Source organism: Ailuropoda melanoleuca, chromosome 12, assembly GCF_002007445.2.
Source record: "Ailuropoda melanoleuca isolate Jingjing chromosome 12, ASM200744v2, whole genome shotgun sequence".
Lineage (NCBI taxonomy): Eukaryota > Metazoa > Chordata > Mammalia > Carnivora > Ursidae > Ailuropoda > Ailuropoda melanoleuca.
In genome coordinates, this window is record NC_048229.1 from 36,127,506 (window position 1) to 36,145,018 (window position 17,513).

Sequence of the window (17,513 nt, forward strand, 5' to 3'; positions counted from 1 at the left end):
CCCCTCCCCCGGAGCTGGGAGGGGCCTTCCGTGCCAGGAGATCTCCCAGTAGCAGCTCTCCCCACCCCCCACCCCCCCAATCCCTTTCCGGGGACCAGACCTTGGGCGTTCTTCACAGGCTTGGGGAGAAACAGAGACAAAGATGGGGGGGACCAGACCTTGGGCGTTCTTCACAGGCTTGGGGAGAAACAGAGACAAAGATGGGGGGGAGAAACAGAGATGAGAAAGGGAGAGAAAGTGAGGAGAGAAGACAGAGACACAGGCAGAGGCAGAGAGAGACAGAGTCAGAGAGACACAGAGTACAAGAGACAGGTAAGGACGGGAGAAAAGAGACAAATGGAAAAGAACACATACAGAGAGAGGGCATGGAGACAGGGGCAGAGAAATGGAGACTGAAAGACACAGAGAATAGGGTAGGCACGAAAAGGAGAAATAGAAACAGAGATACAAGTTGAGAGAGAGAGACAGGGAGAGAAGAAGGGAGAAGAGATGCAGGGAGCAGAGAGGTGTGTGGGGAAGGGTGGCAGAGTTGGGAGCTGCTGAGCATTTGGGAAGGGAGGGATCTCACACTCACGTCAGTAGCTGCCAGTTGAGGGACACCTGTCTCTTCCTCACGCTGGGGCTGGGGCTCGGCAGCACCAGGGGCACTGGGGTCAGGCACTGCTGAGGGCCTGCGCACTTTTCGGGCGGGCAGCTCTGGACCCTGCAGGAGGCTTCGGAGACAGCCAGGGACTAAGTGGAGAAGGAAGGGACCGGGTCTTTCTTTCCACCCAGTGCATCCGGCATTCCAGCTGGGATGAGGTGTGGGGAAGAGAGCCCCAAACCCTGTGCTCTTACCCCCTTTCACTCCCTACCCATACCCCACGTAGAAGAACCCACCTCTGAGGCAGCGACTTCTCCTGGACGATCGGCCTGGGCAGCACCGACAAGCAGCAAGACTATAAACGGGTGGAAGTTACTCAGGCCCCCACTCCTCCAAAACTCCCAAAGGAGGGCAATGGGGGATAGGGGAGGGCGGGCCAAGACTTGAGAGCACTCGAAATAGATGTTTGATCAATCTGAGGCACTACGCTGGATGCCTCGGTTTCCCCATCTGAACAGTGGGAGAAAAATTAGCATAGACTCTCCGGAGATGAAGGTCACAGCAAGCCTACTTTTATTTGTTTTCTGAAGTGTTTAGTGGTAAAGTCGTACTGGTAAGGACATTTTAAAGTCTTTTTAAAAGTGGTTTTTTAAAAAGACGCAAAGAGGATTTCTAAGGGCATTTCCCAGCCCGGACTTTCTGGGAATCTAGAACCCCGCCCTCCCCGCACATCCCTGTCCTTGACTCAGACGTCATCCCGAGAATGGCTGGCAGGTGGCGCCACTTCCACAGGCCTCAGCAGCTGGAGAGGGAGGTCCTCTTTTGACTGTGGGTCCAGCAGGGTGCTGAGGTGGAGGGGGATACCGAACGAGCCACAGCCCAGAACTGGGAATCCAAGGCTTGAATTCTAGCCCGTTCCTGCCCTTCCACGCGCTGTGTGCTGAAGCCAACATCTCTTGGTCTTTGGGCCTCAGTTTCCCGCCTGACCAGGAGGAAGGAGTCGTTCTTCGGGAAATCTCTGCGCCCAGAGGGTCTCAGATTCTGGATAGCGGAGTCCTCAGCTCCAGCGCAAGTGCGTCGCAACCAGCGGGCCCCCCAGACAAATCCATTATCCCCAGGATAAGGGGGACGAGGGACGAGGACGTGCGCGCAGGACCCGAGAGAAGGGCGGTGGGGAGATGCTGTGAAGAGGACGTCGGGCGCATGGACTCTTTCCAGACGGGTGGGGCCCAGTGAGGGAGGAGACCGCCCGAATGGGAGCCTCCGAGACCCCCGATCTTGCCGTTATCCCTCCCGCCTTTTCTCCGCGTTAACCCCTTCCCGGCCCCGCCCCCGGCGCGGCTCGGGTTACTAAACGCATTCGCAGAGACCGAGGCGGGAGCGGAGCCCGGGGCCTTTGTAACGGAGCGCTGGGCCGCAGGGCGGGGGGTGGGGGTGCTGGGCAGGCTGCTTTCTTCGATCTCGTCACCCGTAGACAGGAAGGGTGACTATAACCCCCAGATCTACAGGAAATTTTGGATCTCTTGCCGCGAAATCACTGGTCCCTCGTTCAAGCCCGGGATCCCCTAATTCTAGGAAACCAGAGCATCCCCAACCCTCTTGAAATCTGAGGAACCCTCTTGAAATCTGAGGAACCCCCTCCGCACAACCCCCCTGCAAGCCCCTCCGCCATCAAGCCCGAAGTCCACGTCTTGCTAAGTCATTAGGAAAATCCAAAGGTCCCTTTTAATTCATCCATGTGTTCCCAAACCCTAGAAAACCAGGACATCTCAACCCCACCACAGAATCCCTCCATAACCTCTGATACTCGTCTTCCTTAAGCACCCAAGAAGCTTGGGGAACCCCATCGCAGCTGGAGGGCCCCACCCATCTATCATCGTAGGAAAATTCAAAGCCCCATCCCCATATAAACTGGGACCCTTCTCCGAAAAAACCCTAGAATCCCCTGGGGCCATATTATCCATCTACCACACCAGCGGCGAATCCCTCGCCTTCAAATTTCAGTACTCCCCGATTCTAACCCCTGCAAAATAGAGGGTCCTAATAAATCCAAGGGCTCTGGCTCTTTCATCCCTACCCTGAAACTCTGGGTTCGTATTCTCCTAAATCCGCAAGTCCTGGTGCTTCCGGGCCACCAGACTTATTGGGTGGAGGGGGCGCAAGGAAGAAAGGGTCGCAGCGGGGCTTACCCGGCCCGGCGGCCCGGGATCCCCGCAACCTCGACGGCCTCGCTGGGGCTGGGGCTGGCGGCGGAGGCGGCGGCTGCGAAGAGCGGCAGCAGCAGCACGAGCAGAAGGGGGCGGCGGCCGCTCGGGCCAGGCCGCCGCATCGTGTCCGGCGTGGAGTCCCGCTCCAGGAGGGCCGTCTGTCCAGCGGGTCCGGCTCGGCACGGCCCCGCCCCCCGCCCCCGCCCGGGGCCGACTCATTTTCTCCACAGTCCTAGCCGCGGCTGGGAACTTCCCGCCAATCAGAGCCCGATGCCGCCAGGGGGCGCTGCCCGCTTGGCCAATCGGAAGGCGGCAGGGGAGGGGCTAGAGGGACAGGTGCCGGGCTGGGGGCGCTGGGGCCTGGAGTTCTCAGGGCTAGAGAGGAAATCGGGAGTCCGGTACCGACTCGGGAAGGAGAAGCTGAGGAGTGGAGTTTCTGGGACCCCTCCCACGGCTGGGAGGGATGCTCAGGCAGTGGGCAGGGTCCCCTAAACTAGACTCTCACGGGCCTCATCCCTCGCTCACGGTTGTGGGAGAATTTGATCAGAATTTGCTCCCTGGCTGGTGTAAACGCTGGAAGCCCCCAGAGGTGTCCATTATTCATGCGGGAGACTCGGGGTTCTGGGGGGGGAGGAGTACTAATCCTACAGTAGGCCCCAGGTCTGGCCCCTCTGAGGCCCCAGGCCCTCTCTGTACCTTCCCAAAGGTTTCCCCCTTCTCAAGGCCCTGTGCTTCAGGGGTTCCTGGTCCAACAAGCAAAAGCTTGTTCCTCAGAAGGCTGTAGCCTCTTTCTCTCAGAGGACCCAGGCTCGCCCCTGACCCACAGACCTTGATCCCAGAGAGCTGTTCTCCTTACACCCCTCTCCGCTGCTGCCCCTAGAGGTTACCAGATCCCCCTTCCCTAACCTGAATCTTTTAAGATTCCCAAGAGCACCCCTCCCAACTGACAGAGTTGCAGACTCTCTCTTTAGAAAATTCCAGTCCCCTCCCTTCCTAGGGTCCTCTGCCGTCTGTCAGGAGCCCCAAACCACAGGGGGCCTTAGGCCCCACGTGCGCTCTCTTTAGGGAATCCAGGCTCCAAGCCTTGCTTACAACCTCCTGATGTAGGTCTCAAGCTCAGCCCCTTCATTATAAATTCAAGGCCCCACCCTTTTTCCTCGCAATGACACATCCCGCTTCTCCTGTCCTAAGGTCACCACCCCCTGAGCTTCAGATCTGGTTCGCTACTAGCCCCCTTCTCCTCTGAGTTTCAGGTCACTGCCCTGCCCACAGCAAATTCGGGGGCAGCTCCGTACTTAGCATCTCAAGCCCCACCCCTTTCATGTCTGCCCCGCTTCCGGGGTTCCAGGCCCCATCCCTCGAGGCAGTTTGAGTCTTAAGATTTCCAGTTCTGGAAGCTTAGCTCCGCCCCCAGTGGGTCACAGGCTTCACCCCCACAGGATACTAGGCCACGGACCCTGACCACAGAGGGCCCACCCTAGGCTAAGAATATCAACCGATCCAGCTTCGTCCTCACCCCCCATTCCTGCTCCTTCTCCCAGGGGAGGGTGTGCAGGATAGACGGGCGACCCCGTCACCCTCCCCCCTCCCCGTTACAATGAGGCACCCCGGTAATTCACACAGCCTCACGCACACTGTTACTGCCACCTATAGCAATCCACGCCTCCATCCCACAGACACCCAGAACCCGGGTCCACCTACCATCCAGGGACACGCAGCCCCTTAGAGCAGTAACGAGGACACTCAGGCCCCACTCGCGGGCATTCGTGGGCAGTCCTAGCATGATGATGGAGTGCCTGACTGCCCACTGAATGTGCTGTTTTTGTGAAGCCCCCGCAATCTGGTTAACGAGGCCCTGCAGGACAGCGTGTCCTGACAGCCCCCTCCAACCCCGTTGCCCCCTCCTCACCTCCTACCCTGTGGCTGGATCATTTGCTGGGGGCGCTGCTGAAATTTCTCCCTTCTGCCTGGGATCCGGGGCATCTTCAATGCTCGTTGCTAAGCAACAGCCTCTGGCTCACCACTACAACTTCCGGGGATGGTATTGGCTTCCCATCCCCCCTGACTTTGGAGTCCCCCGCTCCCAATCCCTCCCCATCAGTGCCAGTATCTCCCAGGCCGTTTCTATGTCATCCCTTGGATCCTGATCTGCTCTCAACCCTTCAGAACCCCTTAGAGTTCTAGAGCCATGGCATTCTGGAAGCTTCCTTCCATCATGTGCTCACACTCAGGGCTTTATCCCTGGTATTAACAAACAGACAAATCTCTTTAGTGTTCCAGATTTTCTGGCATTCTCTGTTCTAGAATCACCAGCATTCCAGAAACACAAGTGCTCTGGATTCCCTGGCAAGGAAAAACTATCTCAATATTCTAGATCTGGGAGGATTATAAAACATCCCACATTATAGATTCCCGGACATCCCAACCCCCTCCTATGTTCTCAACTTCCTAACATTCAAACATCCCCCAGGGCTCTGAATGTCCTGGCATGTAAAAACATTTCCAGAGTTTGAGATTCACAGGTATTCCAGAGAGCTCATGTTTTAGAATCACTCATCTCCCAATCACGTTCCAGATTCTCTAACAACCCAGAAACCCCTGCCATTACGGATTTCTTGGAATGCAAACGAACTCTCTAGTGATCTAGAAGAGCTGACATTCCAGAATGCCCTTATGTTCTAGATTTTGTAGTACTTCAGATTGCTGTGTCCTAATATTCTCAGCATTCCAGAAACTCTGGCATGTAAAATATTCCTCCTAATGTAGATTCATATGTATTCTAGTCCCCTGTTCTAAAATCATTGACTTCCAGGTCCTTTTGTCCAGAAACCTCCACAGTCTGGATTCTCTGAAATGCGGGGCAGAACCCTAATGCTGTTCATCCACCAGCATTCTAGAATATTCCTGTGTTCTAGATTCCCTTACATTCCGGACCCCTTTCCACTATGTTACAGAAACTCCGGCATTCCAGGAACTCTGGGATTCTCAAATTAGCATTTTCTAAAATCCCTTGTTCCGAGTCTGTCTGGCCCCCTCTCTCTCCTCTTCATTGGTCCAAGGAGAAAAGGCAGAAAACTTTCCTGAGAAGTTGCCATAGAAATAGGTATTATTTGGGGAAAAACCCTCATGGATATTAAGCTGGAGTGAGTGGAACCTGTCCCACATGACCTCTCTGGTAGGAGCAGGAAAGGGATGAGACTGGGCAGCCAGGGATGTGGGCAAGGTGTTTGCCATGGCGAGGCTTAGGGTACAAATGTTAAGGATGTGGCAATCATACAGCTAACATCTGTGTTTCTGTTGACCTGCGGCCATTCATCCCTGCTTGTGGGCACAGTACTCTGATTCACCTTTCAGGAACTCCTCCTCCAATCTGTCAACATGGGGCTGATCTCACCTCCTGGCTTGCGAGGGCACAGGACCCTTGGAACAATGGAAGGCCTCCATCACACAGGCCATAGTGATTGGCTCAGGAATGGCCATCTGACGACATTCGAGCCAGTAAGAATCAGTCATGTGATTTTTTTGCTGCTGCTAGAGAGAAAAAAAATGGCTAAGGAGGTACCTGGAGTCATCTTGGCACCCAGAGGGGAAAACCTGACTGAGAATGATGCATCCAGAGGCAAGCAAAGCCAAAAGATGGAAAGACATTCTGGATGAGATTTTGAATCCCTGGATCCAACCATGCCTGAAGCCAGCAGTAAACCATTACGTTCCACTTCTTTGCTTAAACCAAGAGAGCCAGATGTTCCTGAATCTATAGACAGACATCTGGTCGGTCCCCACCTCTCTCCCACCCTTTCCCTGGGGGTCCCCAAACCCTTTAAGAATGTCAGCAAGGTATTGGCAGTGAGAACTTTATTAGGGGAGGGTGACTTTGGCTCCAGAAAAGGGGGGACAATGGGGGCCTAGTAACAGTGACCACTCCAAGGAGGCCCTGGCCCTGAACCCAGGGCTCTGACAGGAAGCAGGGAGGCCCCAGAGCACCCCTCCCCAGGACCTGGGTATCCAAAGGCACCATGGCAGCTGTGTTCAGAAGGAAGTTTCATTGAGCTTCACCTTGGGGGGTGCAAGGGGAGCTCCCAGACCCGAGGCAGGCCGAGGGGCTGGTGTGGGCGGCCGTCGGGGCTCTGGCCCACCCCGCACCAGTTCTTGGCAGCGTTCCACAAAGCTGCCTCCCCCACGGCGCCGGACCTCAGCCTGTGGGGGGCTCGGGCTCCCACGCCGGCCGGACAGGGAGGTGGTGCTGGAGGCTAAGTGAAGACTGGGCGGGGGTGATGAGGGTCAGTGCGGGTCACACACCCCCATGCCCACCCCCGCCACCATATTCTGCCCCTCCCCACTGCACAGAGGGGAAGTGGAGACATGCCTACCTGGTGAGCGAGGCCCGGGGGGAGGGGCTGGGGAGGGAGCTCCTGGAGGAAGATGGGGCCAGCTCACACTGCTCCAGCTGCTCCATCAGCTCTTCCTCGGTCAGGCCGCCGGCTGGGGGGGCAAGGAGCTGGGTCAGGGGGGGCAAGACAAGGATCACTAGGCAAGGGACAAGGGTCCTGTGTGAGGACTGAGGTCAGGATAGGAGAAAAAAATGAAGAGGTCCAGGGACAGGGATCAGAAGCTAGGAGGGGTGGAAAAGCGGGGGAGGGGGGTCAAGGTAGGGTTCAAAGGCAGAAGAAAAGGGTCAGAGGCCAAGAGCTTGGGGAGGGAGACTGATGAAGGGGGTCGAGGAGAGGGGCTGGGTGGGGGGTGTCTGGGCCCGTGCTGAGGTGGGGCAGGGAGTACCAGGGGCCTGGCCGAGGCCGTCCATGGCGGTGGTCAGGTCCCACATGGCCAGGCTGCCATTGGCCTGGCCGGTGAGCAGGTAGCGCCGGGGACGGGAGCCAAGCCGCCGGGAACCCTCGCACTCGAGCACTGTGAAGGCGGTGGTGGGGGAGCCGTCCACTGAGCGCACGGAGCACACCCTGAGACAGAAGGGGAGGGTGTCACCCTGGCCCTGCTGGCTTCTCATCCTTACACCCTTCCCAGGCCGCAGACCCCACCGTAAGGGCGTCACTTCCTGCCTCTGCAAGCACCACCCCAAGCCTCCCTATCCTTCCCCAACGCACCCTCTCTGGGTGCGGCTGCCTCCCGGATGGCTTCCACCTGGCACCCCCCCATGTCTCCGGTGGGATTCTCCCCCAGATCTGCTGCTCTCCCCTGGTCCCATCACAAGGAAGGCCGGGGTCATCCTGGGCACCTCTCTCACCTCCCACCATTCTCCACCGCCAGTCTCTCCCAGGGCCACCTCCTCCCCGGGCCCTGGTCAACACTGCCTGCTCCGGCCAGACACCTGTCCCAGCCTCATCCCTGCACTCTGGGGCTCCTATCCAACCACCAGTCCAGTCCCCACAGTGGCCATGACTCCCCAGTGCGCTCAGGGCAATCTTGGTTCTTCCATCTGATTGACAGGCCCTGCCCCCTCTGCAGTCTGGCCACTGCTACAGCCCCCAGACCATGCACACCCCACTGGATGTCCTATTTGGTCATTCCCAGCCTTGGGAACCTTAGGGCTCCCTCCTTAAGAAAACCCTTGCAGGCCCCCTTCCCAGGCTAGAGCGAGTACCTCCTCTGGGCCCCTACAGCCGCCGGCGTCCCACCCCCTGGCCTGGATCCCTGCGCCCATGCCTCCTGCCCCCACCCTGGGGCCCTGACCACGCTGGGCCACCTGCCTAAAGTCTAGCATGGGCGCCTGGGGTTTCTCCAGCTTCACCACCACCCACATGGATCCCACCTTTGATTCCTCCAGCCCCCAAACCTAGGACTGGGCCTCGTGCTCCCTCCTAGCCCTTGCTCCTTCAAGTGTCCCTTGGCTAGGACCCCCTTTTGGCCTCCACGACCAGTTGGTATCTTGCCTTCTCTTCTGACCACCCCCCACTCTGTTTGATGGGCGGTCCTTACCGCTGACCAGTGGATGAAAGCCGCACAAAGAGCTGGCCGGCACTCGGCACCACCTTCTGAATGAACACCTGCTGGTCGTCCCGCTCGCCGTAGGGGCCTGGGCCAGGGTGGTGAGGGGGGTCAGGGCCCACTGGGGTCCCCGGGACTCCAGACCTCAAAGCTCTGCCTCCTTCCCCACAGATGAACCCTCCCAGGACCCTAGATCCACAGGTCCCCCTTCCTCGGTTTCTGGCCTTTGGCCAGCTCAGAGAGGGCTGGGGGTCAGCAACAGTCAGTGGAGGTCGGGGATGCAGGGTGGGGATCCTGGGTCAGGTGGCACTCAGAGGACTCAATGGCGTAACAGAATTCAATGTGGGGGTAGCGGGGAGTGGATGGAGGTTAACAAGGCCAGCTGGGGGGGTCAGGTGAGGGGCCAATGGAGGCCAATGGGGGTGCACGGGGCGGGGGGCCAGGGGCTAGTACGAACCAATGTCATTGCCGGCGCTGCAGCCGCCATGCCCATCGGCCGACTCCAGTGCCAGGATCTTGAAGGAAGCGAGCGGGGTGGAGCCAGGCTGCGTGGAAATCATGCCCCGGAAGCGAGTCACGGACCACGTGCGCACGTGATTGTTGTCGGCACAGACTGGGGAGCACGAGGGGGGAAGTGAGTCAGGCCAGCCGTGGCATCCCCACTGCCCCACCCTCCGGAGCCCCATGATGACCCCAGCAAAGCTGTCAGGATTCAGGGCCCTCTGAATTCTTCCCTTGCAGAGAGTCTGCTCTACCCCAGAACTCCAGATGGTTAAAAATCCTGTTGGCTCCAAGATCGTTCCAGAGCCTGATCTCACCTAATCCCGTCACTGTCCCTAGCCCAGTCCTGTCCATTGTCACCTCCTGCCTGGACCCTGGCAGCAGCCTCCTCCCTGGACTCCCCGCTCCTATCCTGCCCCCAGAGTCTGTCCCCACACGCAGCCAGAGAGACCCTGCGAACACCTGTGTCAGGTCACGGCCCACCTCTGCCGACACCGTTCCTTCCTGAGACTCCATCCCAATCAAGGTCAAAGACAGAGTTTCCTGCATGGCTCACAAAATCCCACCGTCTCCCCTGCCCACGCCGCTCCAGGCACGGGGGCTCGCTGCTCCTCCTCGGATCCACCCACCACGCTCCCAGCTCAGAGCCTTTGCAATGCCTGTTGCCTCTGCTGGAACGCCTGTTCCCACCAAGCTGCTCCGCTCATTCCTTCGTTTAGGCTCAAAGCTCCTTCCCCGGTGACCCCGCCGCTCTCCAGCCAGTCACACAGCTGTCTTTATTCACGGTCTTCCTCCTTGCCTGTTGGTGATTTCTATTCTGATGTATTTATTTATCATCTGCCATCCTGTGCAGAACATCAGCTCCACAGGGGTGGCAACGTGGCCTGTCTCGTCCGTCACTGTATCCCCTGTGCCTGGCACACAGCAGGTGCTCAAGCAATGTTTGCGGAATTGGTGAATTCCTCACTCTCGCCTGGATGGGTCCCCTTACAGGATTCTCCCACTTCTGCAATTACCGTCCCAGGTTAAAATTCTCTCCCCCACCCCCTGGTTTCACACTCCAATCTGGGCCACCGTCCTGCAGGGAGCTGGGCAGTGGGGGAGCCGGGCGAGGCCCACCTGAGATGAGGTGCTTCTCCGACAGCATGATCTTGGTGACAGGGCTGCGGTGCACAGTGAAGGTCTGGAAAAGCTGGGGCCCGGAGCCCACGGTCTCAGGGTGCTGGACGATGACCCGCACGCCCCCTGAGCTGGTACCATAGGCAATCTCAATCCAGTTCCCACTGTCACCTGGGGAGGGGCCGAGGATGAAGAGGGACAGATCAGGAGAGAGAGAGAAGCAGAGACAGAAAACAAGAGAGAGACAGAGACAGAGCTCATAAGACAGGGGACAGAGACAGAATAAAGAAACAAGGAGGCAAAGGGAACCAAGAAACTGGATCTCAGAGACGGATATAATGACAGACAGACACAGAGGGAGATGGGCTTACAGAGCAAAAGCCTGAAAAACATAGAGAAATATAAACAGACAGATGGCAAGACAAGAAAATGCAACCCGGTGTCTGAGGGACTGCCCACCCTCACCAACTTTCCAGAAGGGAACGATCATTTTGCAACGGTCAGAGACTTAATGGACCATCTTAAGGAATGACGGTAGGTAAAACATATTTTGTGCAGCAGCTCAAAGCCACAGATTAGGGTTGTGCACAGCCACATGGATGGACATTAAACCCAGGGTGCGGTAGGCAAAAGTAAGGGCACAACTGACATTTATACCCAGGACCATTTCTGTGAATTCAAAGCCTGCTGGCAACACCCATTTTGTAAGGACACAAACAAATGAAGGGATAAATGACAGCGTGGTGGGCTGCGGTGGGGAGGGGAGTGGGGAAGAAAGGAAAAAATACATGAAATCAGCAAGGGGGCTTCTGTGGAGGAAGGGTGATAACAGGTGTGAAGTTAGGTGTGTTACTCATTTACTGTTGCTGGGAAAAAATGGACCGTGAGCCTTACCTCACGCCATACATAAAAGGTAATGGGAAAAGCAGCAGAGACCTACATACAAAAAGCTGAAACTGCAAAGCCTCTAGGAGAAAGCACAGGGGAAAACCTTCACAACCTGGGAGTAGGAAAGGATATCTTAAGACCCAGAAAGCACTCCCCATGAAAAAAAAGAAGAAAGAAAGAAGAAAATATATTTATAAAAGAGCCATTAGCTAGGTGAAAAAAGCCAGACACAAAACGCCGCATATTGTCATGGTCCCGTTTACATGAAGTGTCCAGAATGGGCAAATCCACAGAGGCAGAAAGCAGATTGGGTTTCCAGGGGCTGTCAGGAGGGAGAACAGGGTACGACGGCTAAAGAGTTCAGGGTTCCTTTCTGGCGTGATAAAAACCCTGTTCTGGAACTACATAGTAGCAATGCACGCACAACCTTGTGAATCTCCTAAAAATCACTGAATTGTACACTTTACAGCGGTGAATGCTCTGCTGTGTGAATCACAGCTCAATAAAAACAAACAAAAAGGAGCCTATTGTTCTGCATTTCAAGTCAAGAAACCAAAACAGGGGCGCCTGGGTGGCACAGCGGTTAAGCATCTGCCTTCGGCTCAGGGCATGATCCTGGCGTTATGGGATCGAGCCCCACATCAGGCTCCTCTGCTGTGAGCCTGCTTCTTCCTCTCCTACTCCCCCTGCTTGTGTTCCCTCTCTCGCTGGCTGTCTCTATCTCTGTCAAATAAATAAAATCTTTANTTAAAAAAAAAAAAAAAAAAAAGAATGATGTTAGCTGTAGGTTTAAAAAAAAAAAAAAGAAACCAAAACAAAAAACTGTCCCAAGTGAGAGAACTGTGAAACGTGCACTCTCTCTGCTTTATGAGCACGCCTGCATCATGCCCTCAATGCAGAGGGGGGAAAGAAACACAAAGACGAACTACTAGTGATCAGTTCTGCCCCCGGTTGGAGGGGCCCGCCACAGTGCAGCCCCCGGAACAGTGCTTACATACAAGTGGTGCCCAGTGGGTGTTTGTTGAATGACTAAACGTGAATTGAATCTCCCCTTCTCCCACCCCTCCAGGTCTCACTGGGTCAAGTTACACAAGTGGTGGGGAGCCAGCTGTGGGCCGGGGCTGATGGCAGGGTGGAGAACCGGCCAGAACTTACTGGTTTTGGGGGTGAGGTAGACGCTGAGGGCTGTGACCCCGTCCTCTGCCGGGTCCCGGTAGAGCTCACTGACGAGAAGGTCGTTGTCCTTCATGCGCAGGGGAAACTTCTGCACATCTGGGGTGGGCAGGGAAGGTAGAGAGGGCTTGTTCAACTCGCCCAGGCTTTTCCCTCCTCTCCCACTTCCCTAGGAAGGTTCTCCGGCATGACGGTACCCCAGCTGCTGCTCACCCACGTAATAGATGGAGCCGTTGTCACAGCCCAGGAGAAGGAAGGAGCCTGCCGCGTCGTAGCTGGTGATGGGTTGCACCTCCTGGACCTGGGGGCAAGTGGGACTGGCTGTGGCCGGGGGAGGGGGTGTCCCTGCCTCCGCAGTACCCCTCAGGGCTCCCCCGCATTCCAGAACCCACCCAGGATTTCTAGGCCTGCTTCTCTCCAGACTCACCTGCTCCAGGTCTATCTCCATCTGTGTCTCTCCATCTCTGGAAATCTCTGGGTCAACACCTTTGTCTCTTGGCCTTTCTTTGACTCTGTATTTCCGGCTTTTTCTAGTCCCCTCTGCCTGTCTCTCTGCATCCCTTCATGTACCCCACCGCCTTTCAGTCCTGGTTTCTCTGCCACCCTTCCCTCTCCTGTCCCCTCTGACTTCCTCTACTTCTCTTTGTCTGTTTCCCTCCATCTCTGTCTCTCCTCCCAACACACTTGACCAGAGAAAGCAACGCTGCAGATGTATTTTTCTTTCCATTTTGGACAGGGCTTGGGAGGGTGCAGAGGAAACAACAGACATATGCACGTCTCCCTCTGGGTTTCTGCCTCCTACAGCATCTCCATTCCAATCCCCCATTCAGTGCCTGGCGAATCCTCGCTCCTCCTTTGCAAACCCACCATCTTTCCTGTCGGCTCAGCAGCCCCTCCTCCGGAAGGCCTTCCTGATCTGATGTTCCTTAGGCCTTTATCATGCCAGCACCCCCACCAGGATCTGGCCCAGCACTGGGTTCTCTGGCTCTCTCCAGATGGGGCAGGGCAGAAAGGAACCCTTCCCTGGGCCTGTAAAGTCTGGACACCCAGCAAAGAGGCAGCCAGGCTGGCCAGCACGCTGACCTGCCAGTGTTTGGTGACGGCGTTCCACACCCCGATGCGCCCCGTGTGGCTTGTGGCGATGAGCTGGTTCCCAACGAAGAATAAGGCCTCCACAGGCACACCCAGATGGAAGACTCCTGCAGAGAGCAAGGAGCACTCAGTCCGGACCCCACATCATGAGGGAGAAGGGAAGGGGCAGGACGAATTCCGAGGGCCAGATGATTCAGTTGGGCCATGGAATCTTTACAGGATAGAGGATTCCAGCAGGAATTATAGAGGATTACACAGGCCAGATTCCTGACGGGGTGTGGAATCCTAACATGGTGGAAATGTTCAACAAGGAAAACAGAGATTCCTAATGGGAATACAGATTCTAACAGGCTCTGGGATTCTACTGGCATGGAGATCTAACAGGGCAGGGGAGAATCGTATGCGGGTGGATTTTTCTACAAGCCAAGGAATTCTAACAGGATACAGAATTCTAAGGGTTGGAACACCTTAATAATGCAAACAATCTTTACAGGTGTGAGAACTGTATAGGATGGGTTATTTTAACAGGCCACATGATTCCAGTGAGGTAGAAAATTCTAACAGACCATAGGTTGAAGCGTAATTCTAAAGGATGGAAGGTTCTGGAAAAAGTCCTGGTACCCTACCTATCTCGGAGCCACCGCCTTCTGCCTGCAGAGCCCACAGCAGGATCTCGCTGCCCGTGGCCGCGGCCACCATCTTGTCATGCTCACCCAAAGCCCCACCGAGCACCCGAGCTGTGAGTGCCAGCCGCTCAATGGGCCAGTCCAGGCGCGGGCTGGAAAACACCAGCTGCCAGCCAGAGGCTTCCTTGAGCCTGGGGGAGGGGGAGATGTCATCAACCCTCACCGTGAGCCCTCCCCATCAACAGGGCTCAGGCCTCCGACCACCACCCTCCCTGAGCACCTATAGCAGACGAGGAACTGGGTATAGGCCACAGCGATCCAGTTGTGGTGCCCACACACCAGGCGCACCATTCCCGGCTCCTCCGGTAGCCCTTGGGGGGTGGGAAGAACGGGGATCAGGGCAGGGTCACAGGGGCCCCACTAGCTGCCCCAGCCTCCCGGGGGACAGAAACGTACCAGATGGGGAGGGAGGGGCTCTCTCATCCAGCATTCGGCCCAGCAGCCCTGCATTGCCCAGGTTGGGGGGCATGGTGTTGCTGCGTCGAACGGGGGCTGGGCGTCCCCCTGACTGCTGGGGCCCCACTAGGCTGTGCCGGTTCCGCCGCTTCACTGGGAACACTGTGGCAGGGAGAAGGGAGCAGAGTGACGATAATTATAATAATTGTCATAATTGCCACATCGCAAGCACTTAAAAGATGCCAGATACCAGGGCACAGGCTCCTGGTGAAAAGATTTTAGGTGGCGTGGGGACACAGCATTCAATGACATTGACTCACACTCCCTTTTCTGTTCCTTGGAGCCCATCACGAAGGAAGAATCACTTTGGTGCTGCCCTCATATGCTACCTTTTTAGTGTTTGCTAATCTTCTGTTTTAAGAAACGGAAGCCTCTCTCCTTGGCAGGCAGCAGCACCACAACACTGGTATTTGGGGGTTTTCTTTTCACGTGTACTTATTTATGGTATAAAGGTAGTGATATAAAACTTCTATTTGAAGTGACTTTTGTGCTGGGTGCCTGGTTGGCCCGGTTGGAAGAGCGTGCGACTCTTGATCTCGGGGTTGTGAGTCTGAGCCCCGAGTGGGGTGTAAAGATTACTTATATAAATAAATAAACTTAAAAAAATGACTTCTAAAAAACAACACAGTAAAACTACGTTAAGAAAACAAGCATAGCTCTTCATATTTGGCAAATTTCATGAAGGTAGGTATTGACTGAGGTTAGGGAAACTGTCATAAATTGAACTTCCCCTTTTTGTTCCTTCTACCCATCAGCAAAGCCTAGTGGACTACAGTTCCCAATAACCACTGGGGCATATTTTCCATGGCCAGTGGGGTGGCTGATCCAAGGTCCCATGGTGATTAGAGTCAATAACTCTGCTTTAATATTTCTCCCCTCCATGTAAAGGACCCCAGTACTTCCTAAGCTTCCCCAGAGGGAAATCAAACCTGGACTGAAGCCCCCTTCAGGCTCTAGGGGGTTCTAGAACCCCTTACTTTTTTTTTTTTTTTAATTTATATATTTGACAGAGATAGACAGCCAGCGAGAGAGGGAACACAAAGCAGGGGGAGTGGGAGAGGAAGAAGCAGGCTCCCAATGGAGGAGCCCGATGTGGGACTTGATCCCGGAACGCCAGGATCACGCCCTGAGCCGAAGGCAGATGCCTAACGACTGCGCTACACAGGTGCCCCTAGAACCCCCTACTTTCTGAACCTCAGGTGGGGCTAGCTGGCCGGCTGCCTGTTTGGAAATGTTGTTTCCTACTTCCTTTCCATCAGGCCAGCCTCTAATATAGGACTACAACTCCCACAGTGTCTCACGGCTCACAGCACAGGCCCCCAACGACTGTGACCTTATGGGAAATGTAGTCTTTAGTCCACCTCCCTCCCCTCCATCCCTTAGTTGTGCCCACCTGGTGGAGGCAGGTAACCGTTGAAGAGAACATTTCCACAAGAAGATCGGTCTAACTCCTCCCGAAGCTGCAGGCGGCGAACTGAGGTGGAATAACTCAAAAGCTGGGACTTGGGAGGGTACTGAGGCAGATCCTATCCCCCTCCCCCAGCTCATTCTCCAAGACTTTCCCTGAGACCCAGGACCAATTCCAGTGCTCTCAGCTCTAACCCAGGCTTCTTTCAGGGGAGGGGAGAGGGAGCATCAGGAGAGCTGGAGCTCATTTTCTATGCAATGAGGATGCTAATGGGGCCCCCACTTACCCAGAGGAGTAAGCCCATAGAACTGGGCTTCGTGGAGGAGGCTGGAACCATGGACACCCCTGGGTAGCAGAATTGACTAAGGGTCAGAGTCTGGGGAGTGGGAGTGGGTGGAGAATTCTGAGGGGGAAGTTTTCAAAACTGTGCAGAGAATCCCAAGAGGTAGAAATTTTGACCGGATCAAGATTCTAAGCAGCGATGATATATATGGGCAATGAAAATGGGTGTGTATGTGTGTGTTTGGGGTAAACTCTAAGGACACCATTTAAATAGGATCGAGGAGCTTAAGTGAGCATTCTGAGGGTAAGAAGGTGAAGACGATGGGGTCCCTTTACCCCATGCAAACCTGGGGTCCAACTCTTTGGTGCGCAGGAAGTTGAGGATGGGGGCGAAGACGGTAGGGTCCCTGTCGATGAAGATCTGCGGGAAGGGGGGCAGAGGATGGATGGGGCAAGGAGCGGGGCTGAGTGGGTATCCTGTCCCTCCCCCTACCCCGCTGCCCCATTTCAGCTCTAGACCCTACTCACGGCTCCGGTCTCATCTTTCAGCGTTGAGATCCGTCCGCTCAGAAGACTGCAGGGAGGGGACACAGAGCAGGTGTCACGGGCCAGGGTGTGTGTGTGAGGGGGGTGGGGTGGGGAGGGTGCGTGGGGGGATTAGGGTTCCCCATACCGTCTCTTCCCGCCCCCTACACCCCGCCCCAAACTCGCTCTTCCGATCACCTGGAGAAGAAGGAGTCTGGGATCCAGGTGAGGGTCTGGCGAGAGGTACTGAATCTAAGCGGGGAAAGTGAGCAGACGTGAGGGGTTGGAGGAAGGGTAAGGAATGTGGCTCCCTACCCCACGGCGCCAGTCCAGGCACTCTCGCCTTCAGCAAGAGGCGGAGCAATCCTTGATGGACAAGGATTCCCCCCGGGGGAGGCGGGTACTCCCATTCCACTCCCCGCCCCCGACGTGGGGCTTCAGCAATATCCTACACTCACCTCTTCCCTCCCACGTTCAGATGAATCACCTCCCCGGGAGGCCCCCGACCTGGGATCCCCTCGGCTGCAGAAGCCGCGGCTGCCATGGCCCTCGGGCGAGCCGGCCGGCCAGCACCCGCTTCCGGGTCTGTACTCGGGCCCCGCCCCCACCGCCTGCTCATTGGCCTGGAGACACCCGGAGTCGCCGGCGATTGG

General features: G+C 56.1%; 2 protein-coding genes across 4 annotated transcripts; both read right to left on the bottom strand.

Moving 5' to 3' along the window:
* Positions 1 to 570: 570 nt before the first annotated feature.
* LOC117795237 (latent-transforming growth factor beta-binding protein 4-like) lies at positions 571 to 3,403 on the bottom strand. Its single transcript, XM_034639012.1, has 3 exons — positions 2,773 to 3,403; positions 880 to 938; positions 571 to 713 (listed from the first exon to the last, which is right to left on the bottom strand). The coding sequence occupies exons 1-3, from the start codon at positions 2,910 to 2,912 to the stop codon at positions 571 to 573; spliced, it is 342 nt and encodes a 113-aa protein (XP_034494903.1). The 5' UTR covers positions 2,913 to 3,403.
* A 3,227-nt stretch (positions 3,404 to 6,630) lies between these two features.
* SHKBP1 (SH3KBP1 binding protein 1) lies at positions 6,631 to 17,449 on the bottom strand. 3 transcript variants are annotated; one of them, XM_019804294.2, is made up of 18 exons: positions 17,319 to 17,449; positions 17,059 to 17,112; positions 16,864 to 16,909; positions 16,683 to 16,756; positions 16,340 to 16,398; positions 16,039 to 16,119; positions 14,586 to 14,747; positions 14,410 to 14,500; positions 14,130 to 14,320; positions 13,495 to 13,610; positions 12,625 to 12,712; positions 12,394 to 12,510; positions 10,351 to 10,521; positions 9,188 to 9,343; positions 8,722 to 8,818; positions 7,567 to 7,745; positions 7,161 to 7,272; positions 6,631 to 7,051 (listed from the first exon to the last, which is right to left on the bottom strand). In XM_019804294.2, the coding sequence occupies exons 1-18, from the start codon at positions 17,402 to 17,404 to the stop codon at positions 6,820 to 6,822; spliced, it is 2,112 nt and encodes a 703-aa protein (XP_019659853.2). In that variant the 5' UTR covers positions 17,405 to 17,449; the 3' UTR covers positions 6,631 to 6,819. The 3 variants fall into 3 exon arrangements, with proteins under 3 accessions (XP_019659853.2, XP_034494407.1, XP_034494408.1); XM_034638516.1 differs by having other exon boundaries at positions 16,039 to 16,105; positions 17,319 to 17,406; XM_034638517.1 differs by lacking the exon at positions 16,340 to 16,398 and having other exon boundaries at positions 17,319 to 17,406.
* Positions 17,450 to 17,513: the final 64 nt, after the last annotated feature.